At 37.5% G+C, this 25,749-nt stretch overlaps 1 protein-coding gene across 3 annotated transcripts in view; it reads right to left on the bottom strand.

Moving 5' to 3' along the window:
- The window catches only part of PIK3C2G (phosphatidylinositol-4-phosphate 3-kinase catalytic subunit type 2 gamma), a 342,287-nt gene that overhangs the window by 20,988 nt on the left and 295,550 nt on the right, over window positions 1–25,749 (bottom strand). For all 3 annotated transcript variants that reach the window (XM_059082718.1, XM_059082719.1, XM_059082720.2), the window contains one exon: window positions 16,529–16,623. In XM_059082718.1, the coding sequence (XP_058938701.1) occupies window positions 16,529–16,623 (95 nt within the window). The remainder of the gene's footprint in view (window positions 1–16,528; window positions 16,624–25,749) is intronic.

Here is a 25,749-nt window from a genome sequence, read left to right as displayed (position 1 = left end):
ATCAATCCTGTGAGTCCATTTTGAAACCAATGCATTGGGTTTAACCATTGAAGCTGATCCAAGAGTCCTTGAATTAATTGTTGGGGCCCGTCTTCTTGTAGATGAGCTTCTTGAATTGCTTGTATTTCCGCATTAAGTTTTTGTATGTCCAAACTAATGTGTCCATCAGTCCCTACACTTAAAAAGTGCATTTTTACTTTGTTCCAATCCCAGTTTCATTATAAGCGTGTTGAGTCACACAAATCCAAGTATATTTAGCATGGCAAATCAAACGCATTTTCAATTTTAAAGCCATAATTTGGTCTCCTAAACCTATGAGAGCATTTTTAAATTCATCAACCTCAGTTTTCAGTTGAGTATCAATATGACTTTGTAATGCTAATGCAATACTGGTATTTTTAGACAATTGATTAACATAATGTGCTTGTTGTACAGTTTTACTTAATGCTAAACCGGCGGTAGCGGCTGTGGCTGTTAAAGCGGCTAAGGCTAATATGCTACATATTAATATTCCAATGAATCGTTTAGGTCTTTTTAAAGCTTCAGATAATTCTCGCCAAGCTTGCATGCTAGTACTATGATACCATGGTTCAGAAATATTTACAGGCAGCATTACATAGGAAGGTTGTTTTAACATCATAACAGAAAAAGTTCCTTTCATAGGCAGAATGCAAGTACTAAAAATACAATTCTGACAAGTTATATTATATCCTAAGGAACCAGAAGTAAACTCAATCTGTAAATCTCCTATTAGCAAGGCATATGAGGGTGTAACACAAGTAATAACCGGTTGATAAGAATAAGACAATGCAAACTTCCCAAAATCCCAATGCTTATAAAAAACCAAACTATTATTAGTAACAGAAACTGAAAAAATTAAAATGGTACCATTATTATAATTTAAGGTGCCCCAGATTTGAGAATTCAAAATCAGATTGGGGAAAATCAGAAGGAAAAAAGGAGGGAAACTTCAAACTTGAAACAGCTTTAACTACCTTTAAACTATGGCTGGCCAGTGAAGTCCCTTGTCCTCCTACATATATTTCAACACAAAAATAGTATCTTTACCAGTCTCATTCTTTCCATTTTTGCTATCGTTGCCCTGTGAAATCATTTTTTCTAGAACAGCAAGAAGATGTAAAGCTTTCTCAGCTTGGTAGGTTAATATAAACAGGTCTATGAACAAAAAACACACTGCTTGGGCAAATTTTTCTTCAAAAGGTTCTATGAACTGATAAAGTTTTTCACCAACGGATATGGCTTCTGTATACTGTCGGACATGATACAGGATGACTGTTTGATTGTAATACAACATACTGTTTTCAAGATCATCTAGTCCATCCATTTCTTCAACAGCCGAGTGCACCTGATTCTTCAGTTGGTTAAGTGTCTGTCTTAAACTATCTGTTGTTGTCTGGTTAATTTTGAAAAACTCAGCTACTGCCGTATTCAAAATTATTTTATAATCGTCTTTGTTTATATCTTGTAGGCAGGCAAGATGTTGCAGACAGACATCATAATTTCCAGCTGTGAAAGCCTGGAAAGCACTGGTGGACAACTCCTTCTCTTGATTAGTGATCTCAGGTCGCTTCTTGGATACTTCTTGTCCCATATTTTTTTACTTCTGACTATTGCCCCGAGTTACTATCAACTATACTATGTGGCCACACTTTCACTCTTCACTCCGGGGATTCACCTACCGAGATTCAGATGTCCCTCTTGTCAGGTCCCTGTTCGGGCGCCACTTGCCGCCAGCCGCGGCGGGTCCTCAAAGTGCAGCAACAATCGACGAGAGGGGGTAGGGAACTGAACGCACCAAGGTATGGGATCAGAAGGGCACAAGCAACTGATGGTTGCAAGGCCCACAAGTGATTTTTATATATAGGTATTCTCTGCTTTTTTGGAAGTTTGCTTTAGGCCACTTTGCTTTTAAGAAAGACTTAAATTAGCACCTGTTTTTGCTACTTGAACAAAATCCGAAGAGGATTTTCATTTTTACAAGTAAAGGTGAAAAGCAAAAACAGTGTTCAGCATCTTTGGTGGGGGGCAGTAAGCTGTTACAGAGGTAGCATGAACACTGAGCAGTGAGAGTAGCACTGCCTAGCTCTTTTCCCAAGAGCTACACTCAGCATCTCAGCATCAAGTCGCCATAGCTTTGACCTGTGTCTGTAAGCATGTGTGTTTTATCTCGATTTATTCTGTGAATTTGTTAGCAAGATGTGGCCTAAGATAATTGCTTCTTCATTTTTGCCATTTTGGCTTACTAAAGATTTTGTAGGAATGCTCTATTTTTGGATATCGAGGGAAACATATTGATTTTGTATCTTGCAATTTTACTGAATTCATTTATTAATTCTAATAGTTTTTTGTGAAGTCTTTAGGGTTTCTATATGTAATATCATGTCACCTATAAATAGGGACAGTTTTACACCTTCCTTTCCAATTTGGATGCCTTTAATATCTTTTTCTTGCCTAGTTGAATAAAAGTGGTGAAAGTGGGTATCCTTGTCTTGTTCCTGATCTTTGAGGAAAAGCTTTCAAGATTTTACCATTGAGTATGATGTTAGCTGTGAGCTTGTCATACATGTCCTTTATTATGTTGAGGTACACTCCCTCTGTATCCTCCCTGTTGAGAGTTTTATCATGAATGGATGTTGAGTTTTGTCAAATGTCTTTTCTGCATCTTTTGGGATGCTCATATGACCCTTAGCCTTCATTTTGTTAATGTGATCTATCACACTGTTTGTTTTCTGGATGTTGAACCATTCTTTCACCTCTGGAATAAATCCCAGTTGATCATGGTGTATGACTTTTTTAACGTATTGTTGAATTCAGTTTACTAATATTTTGTTGAGGATTGCTGCATTTATGTTCATGAGGGATACTGACTTGTAATTTTCTTTTCTTGTAGTGTTCTTGTCTAGTTTTGGTATCCAGGTAATGCTGTCCTCATGAAATGAGTTCAGAAGTGTTCTCACCTCTTCCATTTTTTGTAAGAGTTTGAGAAGGATTGATAGTACCTGGTGCTAATGATTGGTAAAATTCACCTGTGAAACTTTCTAGTCCTGGTCTTTTCTTTGTTGGGAGGTTTTTAATTACTTATGCAATCTCCTTACTTGTTAGTGGTCTGTTAAGATATTCTGTTTCTTCATGATTCAGTCTTGGTAGGTTGTATGTTTCTAGAAATTTATTCATTTCCTCTACGTTGTTCAATTTGTTGGTGTACAATTTTCATAATTTCTGATTATGCTTCTCTTTGGTATCACTTTTAATATCTCTTCTTTCATTTCTGATCTTATTTGAGTCTCTCTCTTTTGTTTAGTCTAGGCAAATGTTTGTCAGTTTTATCTTTTCAAAAAACCAGCTCTTAGTTTCATTGATTGTTTCTATTATTTTCTCCTCTTTATTTATCTCTGCTTTGATCTTTGTTATTCCTTCCTTTCTGCTAACTTTGGGTTTAGTTTGTTCTTCTTTTTCTAGTTTGTTGAGATGTAGAGTTAGGTTGTTCATTTGAGATCTTCTTTTTAAAAAATATTTTATACCATTGTGGCTGGAAGACATTGTTGGTATGAATTCTATCTTCTTAAATTTCCTGAGTTTTTTTTTTTTGTGTGTGTGTGAAATATAATATGTTCTATCCTGGATTATGTTCTGTGTTTGCTTGAAAAGAATGTGTATTCTGCTGCTGTTGGATGGAATATTCTGTATATATATGTCTGTTAGGTATATTTGACCTATAGTATGGTTTAAACACAAGATTTTCATATTGATTTTCTTTCTGGATGATCTATGCATTGTTGTAAGTGGGGTATTACTATATTGTTGTCTATTTCTCCCTTCAGATCTGTTAGTATTTGCTTAATATATTTTGGTGCCCTGATGTTGGGTGTGTATATATTTATGTTTCTTATACCTTCTTGATGAATTGATCCCTTTATAATTACATAATGAATTTGTCTCTTGGTACCATTTTTTGGCTTAAAGTCTATTTTGTCTGATAAAACTACCTCGCTCTCTTTTGGTTTCCAATTACACGGAATATCTTCTTTCATCACTTTACTTTGAGCTTATGTGTGTCCTTAAAGCTGAAGGTGTCTTATTCGTGGCATATAGTTGGATCATGGTTTGTTTTTCTTTTTTATCCAACCAGCCATTCTATGTCTTTTGATTGGATAATTCAATCAATTTGCATGAAGAGTAAGTACTGATAGGTAAGGACTTACCCAGGTCATCTTACTGTTTTCTTGCTGTTCTTTTGTTCCCTTGTTCCTCTCTTCCTCTCTTGCAGTCTTCTTTTGTAAATTGATGATTTTCTGTAGTGGTATGCTTTGATTCCTTTATCTTTATCCTTTGTGAATCTACTGTAGGTTTTTGCTTTGTGGTTACCATGAGGCTTACAAAAAACATCTTATAGCTATAATAATCTATTTATGCTGATAGCTTTACTTCAATCATATACAAAAACTCTACCCCTTTATTCCCCCCATTTTATGTTATTAAAGTCACAATTCACCTCTTTTTATGTTGTTTGCTCATTAACAGGTTATTGTAGCTATACTTATTTTTAGTACTCTTGTCCTTTAACCTTTATACTAGAATTAAGTGGTTAACACTCCACCATATTATAGTATTAGAGTAATCTAACTTTGACTATATACTTTACCAGGTTTTATACATTTTCATATATACGTGTTACCAATTAGTATCTTTTCATTTCAGCTTGAAGAACTCCTTTCAGCATTTCTCGTAAGGCAGGTCTAGTGGTGGCAAATTTCTTCAACTTTTGTTTGTCTTTATCCCTACTTCATTTCTGAAAGACAGGCTTTCCAGGTAAAGTATTCTGGATTGGCATTTATTTTAGTTCAGTACTTTGAATATATCATCTCACTCTCTCCTGGTCTATAAGGTTTTTGCTGAGAAATCTGCTGATAACTCTACGGGGGCTCTCTTGTAAGTTACAAGCCTTTTATCCTCTTGTTGCCTTCAAGATTCTCTCTTTATCTTTGAATTTTGACAGTTTTATTATCATGTGCTCTGGAGAGGATCTTTTTAAAGTTGAGTTTGGTGACCTATGAGCTTCATGAACATGAATATCCAAATCTTCCCTCAGATTTGGGAAGTTGTCAGCCATTATTTCTTTAAATATACTTTCTGCTCCCTTTTTCCTCTTTTTCTGGAACTCCAATATATCACATAGGTTTTCTTCACTCTCCTTTTTTTTCCCCTTTGTTCTCCCCTGACAGGATAATTTCAAAGTTCCTGTCTCCTATCTCACAGATGCCTTTTCTGCTTGATCCATTCTCCTGGTGATGCTCTCTGTTGCATTTTTCATTTCATTCATCATATTCTTTAGCTGTAAAATTTGTTTGGTTTCTTTCATAAAAAAATTTCTATCTCTTTGTTAAATTTCTCATTTTGTTCATGTATTATTTTCCTGATCTTTTTGAATTGTCTTTCTGTGTTTTCTGTAGCTCATCAAATTTCCTTTAAATAGCCACTTTGAATTCTTTATATCAGGTAAATCACCGATCTTCAGGTCTTTGAGTTCAGTTACTGGAAGATTACTGTCATCCTTTGGTGGTGTCTTGTTACCTTGATTTTCATGTTCCTTGAAATTTTGCATTGTTGTCTTCCTATTTAAAGTGGCAGTCACCTCCTCCAATCTTTACTCTCTGCCCATTTCAATGTATCCAAATTCATATTTTTTGCTACCACAGTGTGGTGGAACTTCTCTGCATACCTGAACTTCCACAAAGACTCTTCTATCCATGGATGATTGTCTAAGACAATGCTTTCCAGGAGCTCCTGCACCATGGCTGAGAGGAGCAGGAGTCAGTTCACAGGCCACTGCAGGGTCTTCAGCTGGGACTGAGGTCTGTGTGTCTATTACCTGAAGCATAGGTAGGTGAGACTCCTCCTTGATCCCTTGGTGGATGGTGCTGGGTCTCACTTTTGCCTGTGGATGGATGATGAATTTTTGTTGTTGAGTGGGAGACAAAATGAGGGGTGTCTTTTGCCACTATTATGCTGATGTCACTCCTAAAGGGACTTCAGAAAAGTCAGGAAGGAACCAAATTATGAAAACCAATGTCAGGGCCTTAGCTTATGGGTTTTTGTTTGTTTGTTTGTTTGTTTTCTTAAAGTTAGAATGTAGCATTAAGGGAGATTTCGGATAAAGGATAGGGATTAGGTTACAAGGCTTTCAATAAGAAGAGAGACTGATTAAATAAAATTTACATCATGTGGTATCCTATACATTGATGGCTATGTCATCTGGGGAGATGGTGAGTGTTCAGAGCTGTTGAATATTTAGAGCAATAATTCTTAGCAGGAAATCACCTTATTCTTAAGTGAGACAGATGTGATGATCAAATATTTGTCACTTGACCATTCTCAGTTTAGTATCAAGTATTATAGAGAGCAGAATTCACAGAGAAAAATCTATTCAATTGTAAATACAGCTTAAACTAAACTGCTGTGGATTGTGGCTATTTTTCACAGTGACATACATTTAAGCAAACATTTACTTATTTAACAAACATGTATTAAAGGCATAGTATTGTGCTAGCACAATGAAGTACACAAAATACATTTCCCACAGCTTTTACAATCAGTAAATTTTCAATACAATTGAAACTACAGGATGAGCCAAGATGATAAGTTTCAAGAGCTGAGATAAGGCAGTGAATATTAAATGGATGGTATATAGAGTAAATGTAACAGGAGGCCAAAGAAGGAAGGATAACTAGGAACAAGAGTGGCCCAGGAGCTTCAGAGAGAGTGAGAGGTTTGAGCTGAGCCTTGGAGTTGAGTTGGACGTAGAAGGTAAACAGAAGGTAAGCAGAAATATGATATAGTGAGCTAGAATGACTGATGTGTGTCTAGTCAACAGTGAATGTACCATCTAGAATATAACACAAGTTTTGTACTGTGGATGGTGGATATAAAAGGCAGGTTATAGCTAGGCTGCATAGTATCTTAAATATTAGGCTAAAGAATTTTAAATTTACAGAGCCTCTATTAAAATTTTTTATTGATATGATTAAAATGGAGTATTAGGATGTTTTAGCCAGAATAGAGAAGTAGGAAACAAGGAAAGGAATACCAAAGGAATCAACCAAAATAATCTATAGATGAATTAACAGAGACTATAGAGTCAAATTTTAACAATAATAAAAGTAAAAGAAAACAAAAATGATTTGTTGATGATTACATATAGGAGTACTGGAATAAGTTAAAATATAGAAAATAAATTACAGGGAAGTTTTCATCAAGAGTTACCTGGGGATGGTGCAAGTAGTTCTGAGTGAGAGCTGGTTTTAGTGGAAAGTAGAGGACTATAATTTAGGATTGTTGAGTTTAAAGAGATGTCAAGATATCAGAGTGTAAATGCCTATCAGGCAGTTGGAAATATGTAAATTGAGTTCAGAGAAATATTAAAAGCAGAGACATAAATTTAGGAGTAATTCACATAATCTTTGAAGTTTCAAAACTGAATAAAATTTCTTAGGAAATTAGTTTGAAGAGTTAAAGCCCTGAACACTGCAAAATCTTCACATTTAAGGGCTAAAGATGAAGTCAACATCTATTAAAGCACCACGTACCTTATCTAGTTTAAATTTTTAAGTGCTAAGGAAGCCCTCAGAAAGAGATTTAGAGAATGTACAGACAGTGAAGTTTTATGGAGAGCCTGAGAATAGAAAAGTTCAAGAAAGAAGAACTAAAGATGTTGGCTAGTGGAAAGAGATCAATTACCATTATCATACCAATTATCATAGGTTTATAGAACAATTTATGGTTTGTTTTATTAAGAAATAATTGGTAATCTTTGAGGGTTAATGTTTCTTTGGTTAAAAAAAATCATGAAACACAATAAAATATTTATATCTGGGCTGGGTACTCTTCACTATCCATTGCTTTGCATCTTATTCTTTGAAACAGGAAATCAATGCTGTAATAGGCCAACTCTGGAAGAACAATTTTTTATTCATGGAATATAAACCAAATATAATCGATAATTATTATTAGAAAATTGCCCTTTATCAAGAAACTGACATTTATTTAGATAAAGTGAATCTAGGATGGCACAGTGACAAATTTCTTTTACAAATCTAGATTTTAAAAAATTGAAAAGAATTGGGATAGTCAGATAACTTAGCCAAGTTAGTTTAAAAAGATTCACAAGATTGATGGGCCAAGACAGCAGAGTAGAAAGACCCTAAGCTCACACCCCCTCACAGACACACCAAAATTACCACTATTTACAGAATAACAATCAACAAAAAAAGACTGAAACCTACCAGAAAAGATCTTCTACAACCACAATGAGACAGGTAGGAGGGGAGGAGTCACAATATAGTCTAGTCCTATACTCCTGGGTGAGCAATCCACAAACAGGACAAAATTAACAACTTATTGACCGGAGATGTATCAATACGTTTTCAGAGAGTGATACAATTAATATCACAGTGTGAAGCTGTTAGAGCTTAAAATTGATCAAGGGTTCATTATACAATTTATGATTGTCATTATCATTCACATTTTGCCCCATTTGGTTTTTGTTACAAACTTGTGTATATTATAAATTCAAGTTTATTACCATAAAATTTTCAAAAATGACACGTAGCAAACTTTTGAGTGAAGAAGAATGTTTCGGTGAATTTTATGCAGATACTTTCTCTGATTGTCTGAGTGAAATATATACTAGTGTCTCAGAAGATGACAGTTCTTCAGAATATAGTTCTGATTCAGACAGTGTGAATATTAGACCAACAAAGAGACAAAAAACCTTAGTGATTGATTCTGATATGGAAAGTGAAAATGAAACTCACAGTGCTGGAGAATGCTCCTTTGTTTCTACAGAAGAGTGGATTTAAGACAACATTTCAGGAAAATTAGATGACTTTACAGATATGTCAGGTGTAACTACTGAATGTAATAGCCCGCAAAGTGTTAGTGAAATAACAGAATTAATTTTTGGTAACGACTTTTTCGAGTTGGTCGCTTCTCAAACAAACTTGTATCCCCGACAGAATAAAAAACCATGTAAAAATTATGATAAGGCTTTAAAATGGACTGATGTAACCAATAGTGACAGGAAGATGTTTCTTGGATTAATAATTTTGAAGGGACAAATAAGAAAGTCACAGTGGAAAGAATATTGGTCGACTGATCCCTTACTTGAAACACCTATCTTTCCAAAGATTATGACAAGAAGAAGATTCGAACACTTAATGAAATTTCTTCACTTTAACGATAACTCGGAAACTCTACTTCCTGCAGACAGAATTTCAAATGTTAAACCTGTTTTGGATTATTTTCTACCAAAATTTCAATCTATCTATATACCCAAACAAGAGCTATCACTTGACAAGGCAATGATAAAGTGGTGAGGATGCCTCAGATTCAAAACCTATAATACCGGAAAACTTACAAAATATGGAATTTTGGTCAGGATGGTTAGCGAAAGTGAAACTGGATATATATGCAACCTTGAGATTTACACAGGTGAAGGAAAGAAACTGCAAGAAACAATATTATTGGTCCTACAACTTTACCTTGGTTCATGACACCATATTTACTGAGACAATTTTTACAACAGTGTGTCCACATCTGAAATACTGTTGAAAAATAAAACCAGAGTTTGTGGGACTCTAAGAGAGAATCGTGGTCTACCAAACCAATTAAGGAGAAATCTAAAAATCTACGGAGGGGAGAAATGACATTCTTACAGAAGGAAGAAGTGATTCTTCTTATATGGAAAGACAAGAGGCTAGTTCGCATGGCGACAACTCTTCATGAGACCTCTATAGCTTCTACAGGAAAGGAAGACAGGAGGACTGGCCATCAGATAACTAAGTCCACTTGTATATTAAAGTATAATAAATATATAAAAGGAGTTGATCGATCTGATCAATATCTGGCAAACTTCAGTATCCTCTGGAAAACTAGCAAATGGTATAAAAAAGTGGGTTTCTATTTGAGTAATTGTGGTTTATTCAATGCGTTTAAAATTTATTGCAGCCTTAGTGCACAGAATAAAATGCCTTACACGCGGTTTTTGTTAGCAGTAGTTCGAGAATGGGTAACTGACCATCCTGGTGGACGTAGTGGTAGTCCCACACCTGGTCCCTCTTGTGGTGTTTCTAAAAAAGCCTCCCGCAAAGACCCACCTTGTCGAGTATCAGGTACAATAAAAGAACATATTCTAGAGAGAATAATACCCACAGGACTATAAAAAAAAAAAAAATTGCCGCCAGAAAGTGTAGAGCGTGCTCTTCCGGGGACAGCGCAGTGAAACGCGGTGTTTGTAACAGATGTTCTGCACAGAGGTGCCTGCTACACTGCCTGTCACTGTCCCGCTCTAACGAAACATTAGAATGCTTTAGTAAGACATGCACAAAGTTTCAAGTAAATACATTAAGTGCCAAAAAAAGTTGTTGATATTTAATCAAATGCAGGTGTTTTGATATTCACTCAGGTAAAAATTCGCCAGCCACAGGCGTTAGTGGCTGCAAAAATCCACTGGTCAATAATGTGTTAAAATTGCAGAGGTTCTCCCAAAGGAGTAAGAGGTCTAAGCCCCGCATCAGCTCCCCGGCCTGGGGGTCCTGCATCAGGAAGACAAGCCCTGGAAGGCCAGCAGGTCTTACTTTTGGGAGTCCCAGAGGGTTGAGGGAAATAGACACTATGCTTAAAGGGTGCACACAAAATCTCACAAGCTCTGGGACCCAGGGCAAAAGCGATTTGAAAGGAGCCTGGGTCAGACCTACCTGCTGATCTGGAAAGTCTCCCAGGGAAGCAGGAGGCAACGGCAGCTCTCCCTGGTGACACAGACGCCGGCGGCAGTGGACACTAGTGCTGGCAAGTGCCATTCTGGAATTCTCCCTCTAGCTTATTAGTCTCAGGACCCAGCCCCGCCCCCACTCACGGCCTGTAGGCGCCAGCACTGGAATGCCTCAGGCCAAGCAACTAACTAGGCAGGGACACAGTCCCACCCACCAGCAGACAGCTGCCTTAAGACCTCCTGAGCCCATAGCCTCCCCTGGACATGGCCCTTCCCACCAGAGGACACAGGAACCAGCCCCACACACCAGTGGGCAGAAACCAACACCAGAATCTTTGGCTCCACCCACCAGCGAGCCTGCACTAGCCTCAGGACCAGCCTCACCCACCAGCTGGTGGACTCTAGCTACAGGACAATGGCAGCTCCACAGCATACAAACCTAGTGCACCCGCCAAGGCCAGAACCTGCCCTGGGACCAGCTGGGCCCTGGCCCTGCCAACTAATAGGCCAACAGAAGCTTCGGGACAGCCCAGACCCTGTACCCAACTGTATCAGGAGGCCTCTCCCCCATCCCCCCCTTCGTTCCCAGCAATCTGACAGCAACTCTGGGATTCCTGGGCGCTACAACCAGACTCCAGAAGCCGGCTCTGCTTGCCAGTAGTCCAGCACTAACCCCAGGACCTGGCTTCAGCCATCAGTGAGCCAGCACTAGCCTCAGGGCCCTGGGGTGCTGCAGCTGGCTGCCCTGTGACAGGCCCCGTAAACCAGTGGCTGACAGCCTCTGCACAAGGCAGGGCCTGGCAACCAACCAGACTGGGGGCCAACCAAGCCCACCAGACCAGCCTCAGTAGTCAGCCCACCACAATAGAAGGACCGACACAGCCCACATAGGTGGCACCCTTAGAACATATTGCTCTGGTGACAAGAGGGGAGTGCACTGCTGGGATGCATAGGACATCTCCTACAAAAGGCCACTTCTCCAAGGTCAGGAAACATAACTAACCTACGAGATACACAGAAATCAAAACGGCAAGTTAGGCAAAATGAGGTAGCAGAGGAACTTGTTCCAAATGAAGGAACAAGATAAAGCCCCAAAAGAAGCACTAAGTGAAATGGAGATAGTCAGTCTACCCAAGAAAGAGTTCAGGGTAATGATTGTAAACATCTTTTAAAGAACTCAGGATAAGAATGAATGCACAGAGTGAGAAGTTAGAAGTTTTCAAAAGGATACATAAACATTGTTATTTTTACATGTCGAGTATTGCCATCATCTGGGATTTATTTTCACAACCCTCTTTTGTTACCTTCACCAAGTCTACGTGTTGTCTCTTTTACACCAGTGGGCAACACAAGTCACTTGGTGCTAAGTACAGAACTCCCATTGTATGCAGAGTGCCATTTATGGGGTAATTAGCCATGAGAAATGTTTCTCAAAGTGTGTCCATGGACCACTTGTGTCAGAGAACCTTCTGAAATGCTTGTATCTGGGAGCAGGGGAGAAGAAAACAAGTCTGGACACGAAAGAGTAGAGGAATCCATGAGACCAGGAGAAGACTGTAAAAGGCAGATGTAGAAATTCCCACCCAAACTACAGAATCATAGTCACGGGGAGTTGCATTCAGGAATGTGGATTTTAAAAACAAGAACCCCCAGACTATACATACATAGTAAAATTACAAGAATTATTTAAAATAAAAAATAAAATGTAATAAAATTTTGACATGCATGCGTGTGTGTGTGTATGTGTGTGTGTGTGTGTGTGTGTGTGTGTGTTTAGCCTGGGTTCTTGTTGTGTTTGACTACTTCTCTCTTCTGTTAATTTCCATACAGTAATGATTTTCTGCAATTTTGTGTCTTATGAAAGGACTAAACAGCACTCCATTTGAGATATATCCTGATTTCCCTGACATGACTTGCTCCTCATTTGAAATGACTTATTATTCTGTTACAGAGTAAGAGACTCTCATAATGTGAGCGTATTCAATATCAGAAGGAAGTCTGGTATCCTTATTGATTACTTTTTAGAGCCTTCTGGAATGGGCTTATTCTGGAGCAGGTAGAAGAAAACAGTCTAGAAATGACACAAAACTAGGGGAATCCATGAGACCAGGAGAGACATTGTAATATATAGAGAGACATTGCAGAAGTCAATGGAAGAGATCATTTTAAAGTGGGCTACATGGGAAAATACTAGAAAGATTTAAAAACATATTTCAAATCTAAATGATTTTTCTCTGTTTCTCTGTTATATAAACTGAAAAATTATTGAAAATAATCTCGGCCAAGCTTCTAAATACCTGCATTACTTTGTCAGTCTCTGTTCACTAGGATAAATCATATTGTGCTGTTAAAAGGAAAAAATTTTAGCAATTTTTTTTTAACTTGTGAATTCACAGGAGGGAAGTAATTCCTAGAGAAAGCTTCAAGGATTTGATATAAGATAATTCTTTTCATCAAACTCACTATTAAATATAACAGAACTGCAGGCAGAATAATTCATTTTAATATTAAAATCAAGCACAACTTCTTTAGGCTGATTACTCAAGCATGTGAAAATACTAAAGTCTAAAAGAGTAAACAATTAGTTAAAACTTGAAATGAGAAAGAAAATATGTTGAGAATTTACAGATATATTTTTCTGTCATTTACATTATAATGTTATCTCTGTCTTCAGATAAGCAGAAGAAATAAAACAGTCATTTAAGAGAAGCTGTGAAAAATGCAAAGCGTGAGAACTTTGTTGTGATGATTTGGGTTAGGTGAAAAAAGTCTGAGTTCTTAGTTGTTCACATTAGAAGTAATTTAACATTCTTTCATTTAACAAAGTATTCATTGAGCACCTACTATATACTTGGCCCTGCTTTAGCCTCCAGGTTTACAGCAATGATACAGAGCAGTGGAGAAAATAAAGTAAGAAAGGAAGTTTGGAAGTGCCAACCAACAGGGGTGGTTTTGCAGTTTTACATATGGGAGTCAGAGAGGACCTCACAGAAAAGGTGACAGTTAAACATAGTTGTTTAGGACATGTGAGATTGAACCATGGAGAATTTGAGTCATGGGCCTGGGGAAGAGCAGTCCCGATAAGCTGAGTAGCAGGTACAAATGTCCTGGGGCAGAAACATGCAGAAACATTCAAGGCATAGGAAGAAAATCACTGAGGCTGGAGTGGAGTGATTCAGGGAGTCTGTAGCACGAGGTGAGGTAGGAGAGATCAAGGGCGCCAATACTTGGCTTTCATTGTAAGTGGTATGAGATTCCTTCCCCAGAGGGATATGAGAGAGGAACGACAGGATTTGACTTTTATTCTCAAAGGAGTATTCTGGATGCTAGGTTAGGAAGAGACTAAAAAGATATAAAGGCAGAAGCAGGGAGACCTGTTAAGAGGCTACAGCAGTAATTCAAGTGAGAGATGATGGTAGATTGAACCAACAGTGGTAAGCAGTGGAGGTGAAATATGGTGGGATTCTGGATTTATTTTGAAAGCTGAGCTCACAGAATCTGTTGATAAATTTGGATGTAGTTTGTGAGAGCAGTCAAAAAGACTCTAAGGATTTTAACCTGAGCAATTAGTAGGATGAAGGTGCCATTTAGAGGTGAGACAGGCTGCCAAAGAAGCAGGTTTAGGGGGACGATAATCAGAAGTTTGATTGGATGTGTATTAAATTTGTGCTGTCTATTGAATTTCTACTAGAGTTGTTGAGTAATCAGTTGTACATATAATTCTGGATTTTATGGAGACTTTCAAGCTAGAATTATAAAATATGGAAGAAAAAGACATGTAAGTGGTATTTAAAGCCACAAGCCTGGAAATAAAAAGAGAAGAGTTCCAGGGCTATGTTAAGAGATTGGGGAGGAGAGAAGAACCAGCAGGGAGCATGACTTCATTATTAGCAACTTTCCTTCCGAGGGCATTGGCAATGTACAGGTTCTAGCGGCCCTAAGTAGTTTTCAAATTTTTATAGGATTCACCTGCTCATTTTCCATTTACCTATATAACTTGATCTAAATCTTAAACTCTTGCTCTTAGTCACTTACTCCCCACCTTTATGCCTGCATCACACTGGTTTTGAATATACTTATTGGTAGTGCAACTTCATCTGAGTGTAAAGTGCATTTTTGAAAACTGTCAAAAGTAATTTGGGGATTTAGCTGATGAATAAAATGGGTGACCAAGTTGGTTAATACTGCTTTTGATCAAACATTAGGCATGACCCTTGAATACTATCAACAAGTTTATTGTGTGGTTTACATGCAGATCTAAAAGCAATGTCAACAGGCATGTCCTAAAATGTTTTGAGCAATGACATTACTGAAATATATGTATAGTTTCCAAGAGGACTGTTTTCAATTGACAATTATATATCACACACATATATAAGTTCTGTTAACTTGATTAACATTATATCTTAATAGTCTATTATTTTATCATGTATATTTATACAGATGCTTAAAGTCCACGAACACGACTACAGCTATAAAAAATATCTAACTTAATCTTCATTTCCCAGCCTAACAATTTCTTAAACAACTGCTATTCTCAGCTAAGCTGATTAACTTATCAAAAGCAATTGAAAATAATTATTTTAATGAGTAAAAGTTCTACAAAAACACATTTAATAATATTTGCCCAGCTCTTACAAAAATTGCTGATTGCAAACACCACAGATTTACAAACAAGCATCCTTGGATATCTGGCTAATACTAAATTTGTAAAGGATGCATTCCCTGAAAGTTATGCCAAATATTTGTTCAATGAGCAAGTATTTATTAAGTTCTAGTGTGTTCCAAATGCACGTCATGTTGAGAAGAGTTTGCTCCTTTAAGTCCTTCAAAGTGCATCTTTAGAGAGTTATATGCATAAAGGAGAGAGCTAAAGTAGTGCTTCTGACTTTCTCCACGTTGGTGGAGTCTCCTGGGGAGTTTCACCATGTGGAGGACCTGCTTTGCTAGGCTAGCAAAAGACCAGAGAAATGGGTGAGGCTTAGAGTTACGCTTTTCTCTTTGTTGCACCCAGATTCATACCTTTAATCGATTACCTGTGACAAAGAAACCTCCCTCTCTTACTGAACGACATGGCCCAGTTGCCATCCTTGCCTCTCTGACTCGACCAATCTTCGGGAAGGAAGGGGTATAATAGAGAAAGCAGCTTTTAGTTTTCCTTAGAGGCTAACTACCATTGACATTCTTGGTTCTGGGGATGCAAAGATGGGGGTCCCTGTCATCAAAGAAATTATTACTTTTTGAGGGAAAAGAAATATCCTTGAGCAATTACATCAGAATATGATACCTGATACTCAGTGGCAATCTGTGGGAAAACACTAAGAGCTCCTGGCTTCATGGAGAAGATGCTGGCACTATTCAAAGAGATGAGTCAGTCTTCCACAAAGCTCAGCGTGATGAGAGAGGTGTAAATTCTTGGGACATAGCTATTTTTTCTTTTGGCTCTTAATACTCTAGGTAGTCCTGCTTTTTCAAGGCTTTTTCACTAGATTTGTCTTGACACTTCATTTTGAATAAAGTCTGGGTTTCATTCTAGGACTTGCCCTGTGAAATATTTTATAGCCTTTCCCCCAAGGATCACAAGCACACTCAGGCAGAACACTGTAACTGGTTCATTGTTCCTTGCTTACCTTTGGTGGCTGGTCCCATTTCTCTCACGAACGTTGACATTAATTGCTTAAAGGAAGAAAGTGATTTCTAAATGTAGGTTTACGTGTTTCTTATTAGATAAGATAAACTCACAATGTTTTTCATGTGCTTCACAAGTATGGTCAGCTTCGCATCCTCGTATGTTATGACTAACTGCACCTTTGGCTTCTTGTCAGGAAACTTCTCACCTGATGAAACAGTAGAGTTTCAGTGGATTAAATTGGAAGTGGCTGATCACAGGATAAACTGAACATTCAAAGACTAAAACAGGACCAATGAGTAATATGAAAAAGAAACCTTCTTCATAGGACACTGAAAACATAATACTCTTCAGGAAACTGGGTTGGTTAAGATAGGATTTGTGTCTAATAATCCTGAATCTATTCTACCTCTTCATATTCTATGTTTTGTTTCAATCGATACCATTATTTTCCCGATTATTTAAGCCTGAGACCTCAGTGTCATTTTTGGCCGCAATTTTCTCCTCAACATTCAGTACAATGAGCTTAAAGTGTTAGAGAACATAGGGGTTGAAAGTGGTGGCTTTAGAAGTCAGTGAGTCTGGGGTACAGGTCCCAGCACTATACTAAAGACTGTGTCAACATGACTATTAATCGACTTCTGTAAAACGGAGATAATAGTTATCTACTTCAGGACAGTTGAGATGATTAACTGATAACATTCAAAAGTTCTCACAATGTAATCTCTCAGCGAATGTTTGCAATTACTCCATACATTTACACTCAGCTCTTCCTTTCCAGTTCTGCTGTGCCTAGTTCAGATGCATATGGATCTTTTGTCTGAACTACTAGAACATCCTCTTCCCCTCCTCCAGAACCCAAATGTATTTGTACACAATTACCAGTATAATCTTCCTAGGGCAACTTTTATAAAATTACTCTTCGATCAAAGTACTGTTCATAGCTTTCCATAGCTTATGAAAAAGTCTGACTTTTTCAGCTTTGTATTATTGCTTCTTATTGAATCTGTCTGTTTGTCTTATTTGCCATTATTGTTATTTCATACTGCAGTCCGTATGTTCAGTTCTACAGACATGCTCTGCTATTTCCTTCCAGACATTGCTCATGTTATTCCTTTTATTTAAAATGATCTCTTCCACCATTTTTGGCTATTGAATTTTTACCTTTCTACAGGCCTAATTAAAATGCAAAAGAGTTTCTGTGGTCACCACCCTCTGAACTCCCCTAGCACAGCCCTTATCACTTAATATTTATATTGTAATTATTACCTTACATGTCTCAGTTTGCTTAGTGGATTACAATCTCCCTTAGGGCTTACTTTTTTTCCTATTTCCCCAAGGGATATATAAATCAGTGCTTGCTCCATAAAGTTGCATTAAACGTTTATTTCATGACAAAAGTAATCTTAATTTTCCTTTCAAGTTATATCATTCCAACATTAAAACGAAGGCTTTAGTTTTTAATTTAAAATGTCCGGTTTATAGCCGAAGGATTAAGCATAATTCACAGTTTTCTAATATTTCCCTTGGTAATCTCTGGTTGTATGTTTTCTGAGGGAATTCAGAAAGAAGAAATTTACTACTAATAAGGAATTTGGCAATTTTTTTTGTGGGCTCATTGAGGTCCACGTTGTTTTCTGATAGTCAGTTTTAGCTCTCTAATCGTAACATTTGAAAATTAAACCTGAGCATTATGTTTCTTTTCCCAAAGCCTTTTACATGTTTATTAGAATAGTTTATACATTCTAAATAGGTAATGTTAATTAATTTTATTGTTAATGTGGATTACTGACATTGAAATAATTAAAATTCACATTGAGTGTTTCTTACAACTGAAATGGTAATTACGTAAATATAATAAAAAAAATTCTTCCTTAAAATATCTTGATTATGATGACTGAGTGATGCTGTGAGTTTGAGACATACGAGATAATTTTGACTGTAGTACTTGGGTAAATTGTATTTCATAATACAAAAATGCAGTTGAAATTTTGGTATGAGTATGCTAAAAATGCTGATACTTTTTGATGCACAATGAACATAATTTTTGAATTAAAGAGTGAAAGGATTATTAACTAGAAACTTAATGTGTTTAATTGGAGGAGCTTTAATTCAGATGGGAAATTAGCATAAATTTATGGGTGAGTGTCTAAATGATAATCATACAACTGTTACTTGAATTGACTGAAGATGATATGCTACCCTAAACCTTTCATGCAAGATTAGTAATCACAGTATCCATCAAAACATGTCAGACTTTAAAACCCACTGAAAATTCAGGCCACTTGGAAGTCTTAGTAGTCAATGTAGTAATAGTAGAGGTACTTAGGAATTTTAGAATTCTTATTGTGTGCCAAATGTTGGGCTAAGAGTTTCACGTTTGCAATTTTGCAATTTGAAATTTGCAAATATTTTCTCCCATTCTGAGGGTTTTCTTTTGGTCTTGTTTATGGTTTCCTTTGCTGTGCAAAAGCTTTTAAGTTTCATTAGGTACCATTTGTTTATTTTTGTTCTTATTTCCATTTCTCTAGGAGGTGGGTCAAAAAGGATCTTGATGTGATTTATGTCAGAGTGTTCTGCCTATGTTTTCCTCTAAGAGTTTTATAGTGCCTGGTCTTACAGTCAGGCCTTTAATCCATTTTGAGTTTATTTTTGTGCATGGTGTTAGGGAGTGTTCTACTTTCATTCTTTTACATGTAGCTGCCCAGTTTTCCCAGAACCACTTATTGAAGAGACTGTCTTTTCTCCATTTTATATCCTTGCCTCCTTTATAAAAAATAAGGTGACCATATGTGCATTCCATTGATCTATATTTCTGTTTTTGTGCCAGTACCATACTATCTTGATTACTGTAGATTTGTAGTATGGGCTGAAGTCTGGGAGCCTGATTCCTCCAACTCCGTTTTTCTTTCTCAAGATTGCTTTGGCTATTCAGGGTCTTTTGTGTTTCCATACAAATTGTGAAATTTTTTTGTTCTAATTCTGTGAGAAATGCCAGTGGTAGTTTGATAGGGATTTCATTGAATCTGTAGATAGCTTTGGGTAGTATAGTCATTTTCACAATGTTGATTCTTCCAATCCAAGAACATGGTATATCTCTCCATCTGTTTGTAAAACCTTTAATTTATTTCATCAGTGTCATAGTTTTCTGCATACAGGTCTTTTGCCTGCTTAGGTAGGTTTTTCCTAGGTATTTCATTCTTTTTGTTGCAATGGTAAATGGGAGTGTTTCCTTAATTTCCCTTTCAGATTTTTTATTGTTAGTGTCTAGGAATGTAAGAGATTTCTGTGCATTAATTTTGTATCCTACAAAATTCATTGATTAGCTCTAGTAGTTTTCTGGTAGCATCTCTAAGATGCTCTATTTATATAGTATCATGTTATCTGGAAACAGTGACAGCTTTACTTCTTTTCTGATTTGGATTCTTTTATTTCTTTTTCTTCTCTCATTGCTGTGCCTAAAACTTCCAAAACTATGTTGAATAATAGTGGTGAGAGTGGAAAAGCTTGTCTTGTTCCTGATCTTAGAGGAAATGGTTTCAGTTTTTCACCATTGAGAATGATGTTGGCTGTGAGTGTGTCATATATGGCCTTTATTATATTCAGATAAGTTCCGTCTAAGCCTACTTTGTGGAGGGTTTTTATCATAAATGGGTGTTGAATTTTGTCCAAAGCTCTTTCTGCATGTATTGAGATGATCATATGTTTTTCTCCTTCAGTTTGTTAATATGGTGTACCACATTGATTGATTTGCATATATTGAAGAATCCTTGCATTCCTGGGATAAACCCCACTTGATCATGGTGTATGATCCTTTTAATGAGCTGGTGGATTCTGTTTGCTAGTATTTTGTTGAGGATTTTTGTATCTATGTTCATCAGTGATATTGGCCTGTAGTTTTCTTTCTTTGTGACATCTTTGGTTTTGGTGTCAGGGTGATGGTGGCCTCGTAGAATGAGTTTGGGAGTGTTCCTCCCTCTGCTATATTGTGGAAGAGTTTGAGAAGGACAGGTGTTAGCTCTTCTCTAAATGTTTGATATAATTTGCCTGTGAAGCCATCTGGTCCTGGGCTTTTGTTTTTTGGAAGATTTTAAATCACAGTCTCAGTTTCAGTGCTTGGGATTGGTCTGTTTATATTTTCTATTTCTTCCTGGTTCAGGCTTGGAAGGTTGTGCTTTTCTAAGAATTTGTCCATTTCTTGCAGGTTGTCCATTTTATTGGTATATACTTGCTTGTAGTAATCTCTCATGATCCTTTGTATTTCTGCAGTGTCAGTTGTTACTTCTCTTTTTTCATTTCTAATTCTGTTGATTTGAGTCTTCTCCATTTTTTTCTTTATGAGTTGGCTAATGGTTTAGCAATTTTGTTTATCTTCTCAAGTACCAGCTTTTAGTTTTGTGGATCTTTGTTGTTGTTTCCTTCATTTCTTTTTCATTTCTTTCTGATCTGATCTTCATGATTTCTTTCCTTCTGCTAACTTTGGGGTTTCTTTGTTTTTCCTTCTCAATTGCTTTAGGTGTAAGGTTAGGTTGTTTATTTGAGATGTTTCTTGTTTCTTGAAGTCGGATTGTATTGCTATAAACTTCTCTCTTAGAACTGCTTTTGCTGCATCCCATAGGTTTTGGGTCATCATGTTTTCATTGTTATGTGTTTCTAGGTATTTTTTGATTTCCTCTTTGATATCTTCAGTGATCTGTTGGTTATTTAGTAGCATATTGTTTAGCCTCCATGTGTTTGTATTTTTTACAGTTTTTTTTTGTGTAATTGATATCTAGTCTCATAACATTGTGCTTGGAAAAGATACTTGAAACAATTCAATTTTCTTAAATTTACCAAGGCTTGATTTGTGACCCAAGATATGATCTATCCTGGAGAATGTTCCATGAGCACTTGAGAAGAAAGTGTATTCTGTTGTTTTTGGATGGAATGTCCTATAAATATCAGTTAAGTTCATCTGGTTTAATGTGTCATTTAAAGCTTGTGTTTCCTAATTTATTTTCATTTTGGATGGTATTGAGGTGCTCCTATGATGGGTGCATAAATATTTACAATTGTTATATCTTCTTGGATCGATCCCTTGATCATTATGTAGTGGCCTTCTTTGTCTCTTGTAATAGTCTTTATTTTAAAGTCTATTTTGTCTGATATGAGAATTGCTACTCCAGCTTTCTTTTGATTTCCATTTGCATGGAATATCTTTTTCCTTCCCCTCACTTTCAGTCTGTATGTGTCCCTAGGTCTGAAGTGGGTCTCTTGTGGACAGCATATATATGGGTCTTGTTTTTGTATCCATTCAGCCAGTCTATGTCTTTTGGTTGGAGCATTTAACCATTTACATTTAAGGTAGTTATCAATATGTATGTTCCTATTAACATTTCTTAATTGTTTTTGGTTTGTTATTGTAGGTCTCTTCCTTCTCCTGTGTTTCATGCCTAGAGAATTTCCTTTAGCATTTTTTGTAAAGCTGATTTGGTGGTGCTGAATTCTCTTAGCTTTTGCTTGTGTGTAAATGTTTTAATTTCTCTGTCGAATGTGAATGAGATCCTTGCTGGGTAGAGTCATCTTCATAGGTTTTTCCCTTTCATCACTTTAAATATGTCCTGCCACTCCCTTCTGGCTTGCAGAGTTTCTGCGGAAAGAACAGCTGTTAACCTTATGGGGGTTACCTTGTGTGTTATTTGTTGTTCTTCCCTTGCTGCTTTTAATATTTTTTCTTTGTATTGAATTTTTGATAGTTTGATTAATATGTGTCTTGGCATGTTTCTCCTTGGATTTATCCTGTATGGGACTCTCTGTGCTTCCTGGACTTCATTGACTATTTCCTTTCCCATATTAGGGAAGTTTTCAATAACCTCTTCAAATATTTTCTCAGTCCCTTTCTTTTTCTCTTCTTCTTCTGGGGCCCATATAATTTGAATGTTGGTGTGTTTAATGTTGTCTCAGAGGACTCTGAGATTGTCCTCAATTCTTTTCATTCTTTTTTCTTTATTCTGCTCTGTGGTAGTTATTTCCACTATGTTATCTTCTGGGTCACTTGTCCATTCTTCTGCCTCAGTTATTCTGCTATTGATTCCTTCTAGAGAATTTTTAATTTCATTTATTGTGTTGTTCATCATTGTTTGATTGCTCTTTAGTTCTTCTAGATCTTTATTAAACGTTTCTTGTATTTTCTCCATTCTATTTCCAAGATTTTGGATTATCTCTACTGTCATTACTCTGAATTCTTTTTCAGGTAGACTGCCTATTTCCTCTTCATTTGTTTGGTCTTTTGGGTTTTTACCTTGCTGCTTCATTTGCTGTGTGTTTCTCTGTCTTCTATCGTGCTAAAGTTACTGTGTTTGGGGTCTCCTTTTCGCAGGCTGCAGGCTCATAGTTCCCATTGTTTTTGGTGTCTGCCCCCAGTGGCTAAGGTTGGTTTAGTGGGTTGTGTAGGCTTCCTGGTAGAGAGGACTGGCTCCTGTGTTCTTGTGGATGAGGTGTATCTTGTTTTTCTGGTGGGCAGGGCCATGCCTGGTTGTGTGTTTTGGGGTATCTGTGACCTCATTATGATTCTAGGCACCCTCTCTGGTAATGGTGGGGTTGTGTTCCTCTGTTGCTAGTTGTTTGGCATAGGGTGTCCCGCACTGTTGCTTGCTGGTCATTGAGTGGAGCTGGGTCTTACTGTTGAGATGGAGATCTCTGGGAGAGCTTTCAACATTTGATATTACATGGAACCGGGAGGTCCCTGGTGGACCAATGTCCTGAACTCAGCTCTCCTACCTCAGAGGCACAGGCCTGACACCTGCCCGGAGCACCAAGACTCTGTCAGCCACACAGCCAGGTATGTGGGGAGTTTCTTGCCTTTTGGGAAGTCTGAGGTCTTCTGCCAGTGTTCAGTCAGTGTTCTGTACGAGTTGTTCCACATGTAGGTGTGTTCCTGATGTATTTGTGGGGAGGATGGTGATCTCCACACCTTACTCCTCCACCATTTGAACGTCTGCCTCCCCATTATTATTTTATTCATTTTCCATATATTTCTCCAGATGGACACATATTCTTGCAGAATTTCTCCATATAAGTAAATATGAGTAAGTATTTTTATTCTTCCCTTTTCCAAAAAGGAATAGCATATTTACTATTCTACACAATAGTCTTGGAGATACTTTCATGTCAATAATACAAAGCTTCTTTATTTTTTAAATATACTTTCACACTATTCCATCATGAGGAAATAGCATAATTTATTTAACACTTTACCCACTGACAGGCAAGTGGGTTGTTCCCAATGCTTTCCAGATGCTACAAACCGTGCTGCAATAAATAGCCTCGGATGTGTATCATTTTGTACCTGTGCACAAATACCATAGGATAGATTTCAAAAGCAGAATTGTTGAGTCATAGGGTATTAGCATTTTAATTTTGGTAAACATTCCCAAATTGTCTTCCATGGAGGTTGTACCAATTTGCATTATCACCAGCAGTGTATGAGTGTCTGCTGATTTATAACCAAGCTTCTTAATTAAATTTTTGAATTTTTGCCCATCTGATGAGTTAAAATGGCATCAGTGTAGTTATAATTTGCATTTTTCTTATGAGTGACCTTGAGGATTATTTCATTTGGTTAAGAGCCACTTGTATTTTGTGTGTGTGTGGATTATTTTTTCGTATTCTTTACACAGTTTTCTATTTGGTCATTGGTCTGTTTCTTACCAATTTACAGGAGATGATTACATGTTAAATAACCCTTCATATGTGATAAATTGCAAATACTTCCCCCATTTTGTCATTTATCTTTGCTTCTTTTGAACTTTGCTACAGTGTTTTATATCATGCAGAATTGTTATAGCTTCTGAATTTGCAGTCATAGCTACAGCAGCTCATCCCAAGATTAAGAAGGATTTTTTCCATGTTTTCTTTGTCATATATATGGTTTCATTATTTACATTTAAAATCTTTCACTCATTTCATATTTATCCTGGCATATGGTGTGAAGTATACTATGCCAACATTATTTGTTGAATTTTCTCTTACTTGTTTGGGCAACTATTAAATTCCTGAATATATCTGACTCTATTTATGGACATTCCATTATGTTTTACTTGCTCATCTACTTAGGCACTGACACCACACTGTTTAATTACTGATGCTTTGTAATGTGTTTTTATATCTGATAAGGCTAAACTCACCTGTTTGTTTTGCTAATTTTTCCTGGCTTTTCTTTGTTAATTTTTGTTTATGAACTGTAGAATTAGCTTATGTAATTAAAACTAAATCTGTTGGAGATTAGTCAAAATGGTGGAGTAAGAGGATGTGGAACTCACCTCCTGACATGAGCACATCAAAAATACATCTATATGTGGAACAATACTCACTGAAAACTAACTAATTGGCAGAGGACTCCTGTACAACCAAGGCTGTAAGAAAGATATACATGTAATCAGGTACAAAGGAAAGAAAAGCAATTGGGTTGGGATCTTTGTCCCTGAGAGGGGACCAGAGGAAAAGGGAGGATTCTTGGGCAGACACCTGCCCTGGGGAGTGAGCAGTGAGAGCCAGATTGGGCACCCTTGTCCTGGGGTCCTATACAGGGGAGAAGTGCCCTCTTGGCTGGTTGGAGGACCACTGGAACTAACAGGAGAGCTGTGAGAAGCCTGGATTCTGCTCCTGAGGAGCACATGCATGCTGGCTTGACCCCAGGAAGGGCAGAAAGATCTAGTGTTTGCTGGGTTTCCTGCAACCACCTTGGTGCATGCCCCAGCCCAAATTGAGTGAACACTCCAGCCCCATTCACTTCACATCACGGTGTGGTATTTGATCTGGGGCAACCAATACTGGGGATAAGACACAACTGAGGGATACAGAGACTACCCAGAGCTTGGGTAGAATAGCAGTGGCCATAATTTGTGCTTACTCAAGAAGCATATCACGAGCAGCCCAGATCTCTGAGAGCATCCACTCCACCACAGCTCATGCCCTGGTACATGTTGAGAGTCCACGCAGGCCCTGACTGTCCTGTGCTGTGGCTCCACAGTGGAAAGGAGGGTGGTGGAGGCTGGTGACAGTGATTGATTGAGAAGGATGACGAAGACTTGCACATAAGGCTGCACCTGAGCTGAGTGAGGGAAAAAATTTCAGGTGCCTGCACAGGCACTGCAGCAGAGACAGCTTGGACCTCTGCTGTGGCTGACACAAGCTGACAGCCTGCGTGGACACCCTTGCTTCAACATTCCCTCACTCTGGGGCAAGGGTTCCAGTGTGGGGCTAGGGGAAAACCCACACTTAAAGGCACCTGTAATTATTTTTCACACTCGACTCCAGCTCTAAGACCCTCCATTTCCATCCCCACCCTCTACCA

The sequence above is a fragment of the Kogia breviceps genome, chromosome 12 (assembly GCF_026419965.1).
Source record: "Kogia breviceps isolate mKogBre1 chromosome 12, mKogBre1 haplotype 1, whole genome shotgun sequence".
Lineage (NCBI taxonomy): Eukaryota > Metazoa > Chordata > Mammalia > Artiodactyla > Physeteridae > Kogia > Kogia breviceps.
Note: the sequence above shows the minus strand (reverse complement) of the source record. Positions and strands in the feature narration are given on the sequence as shown.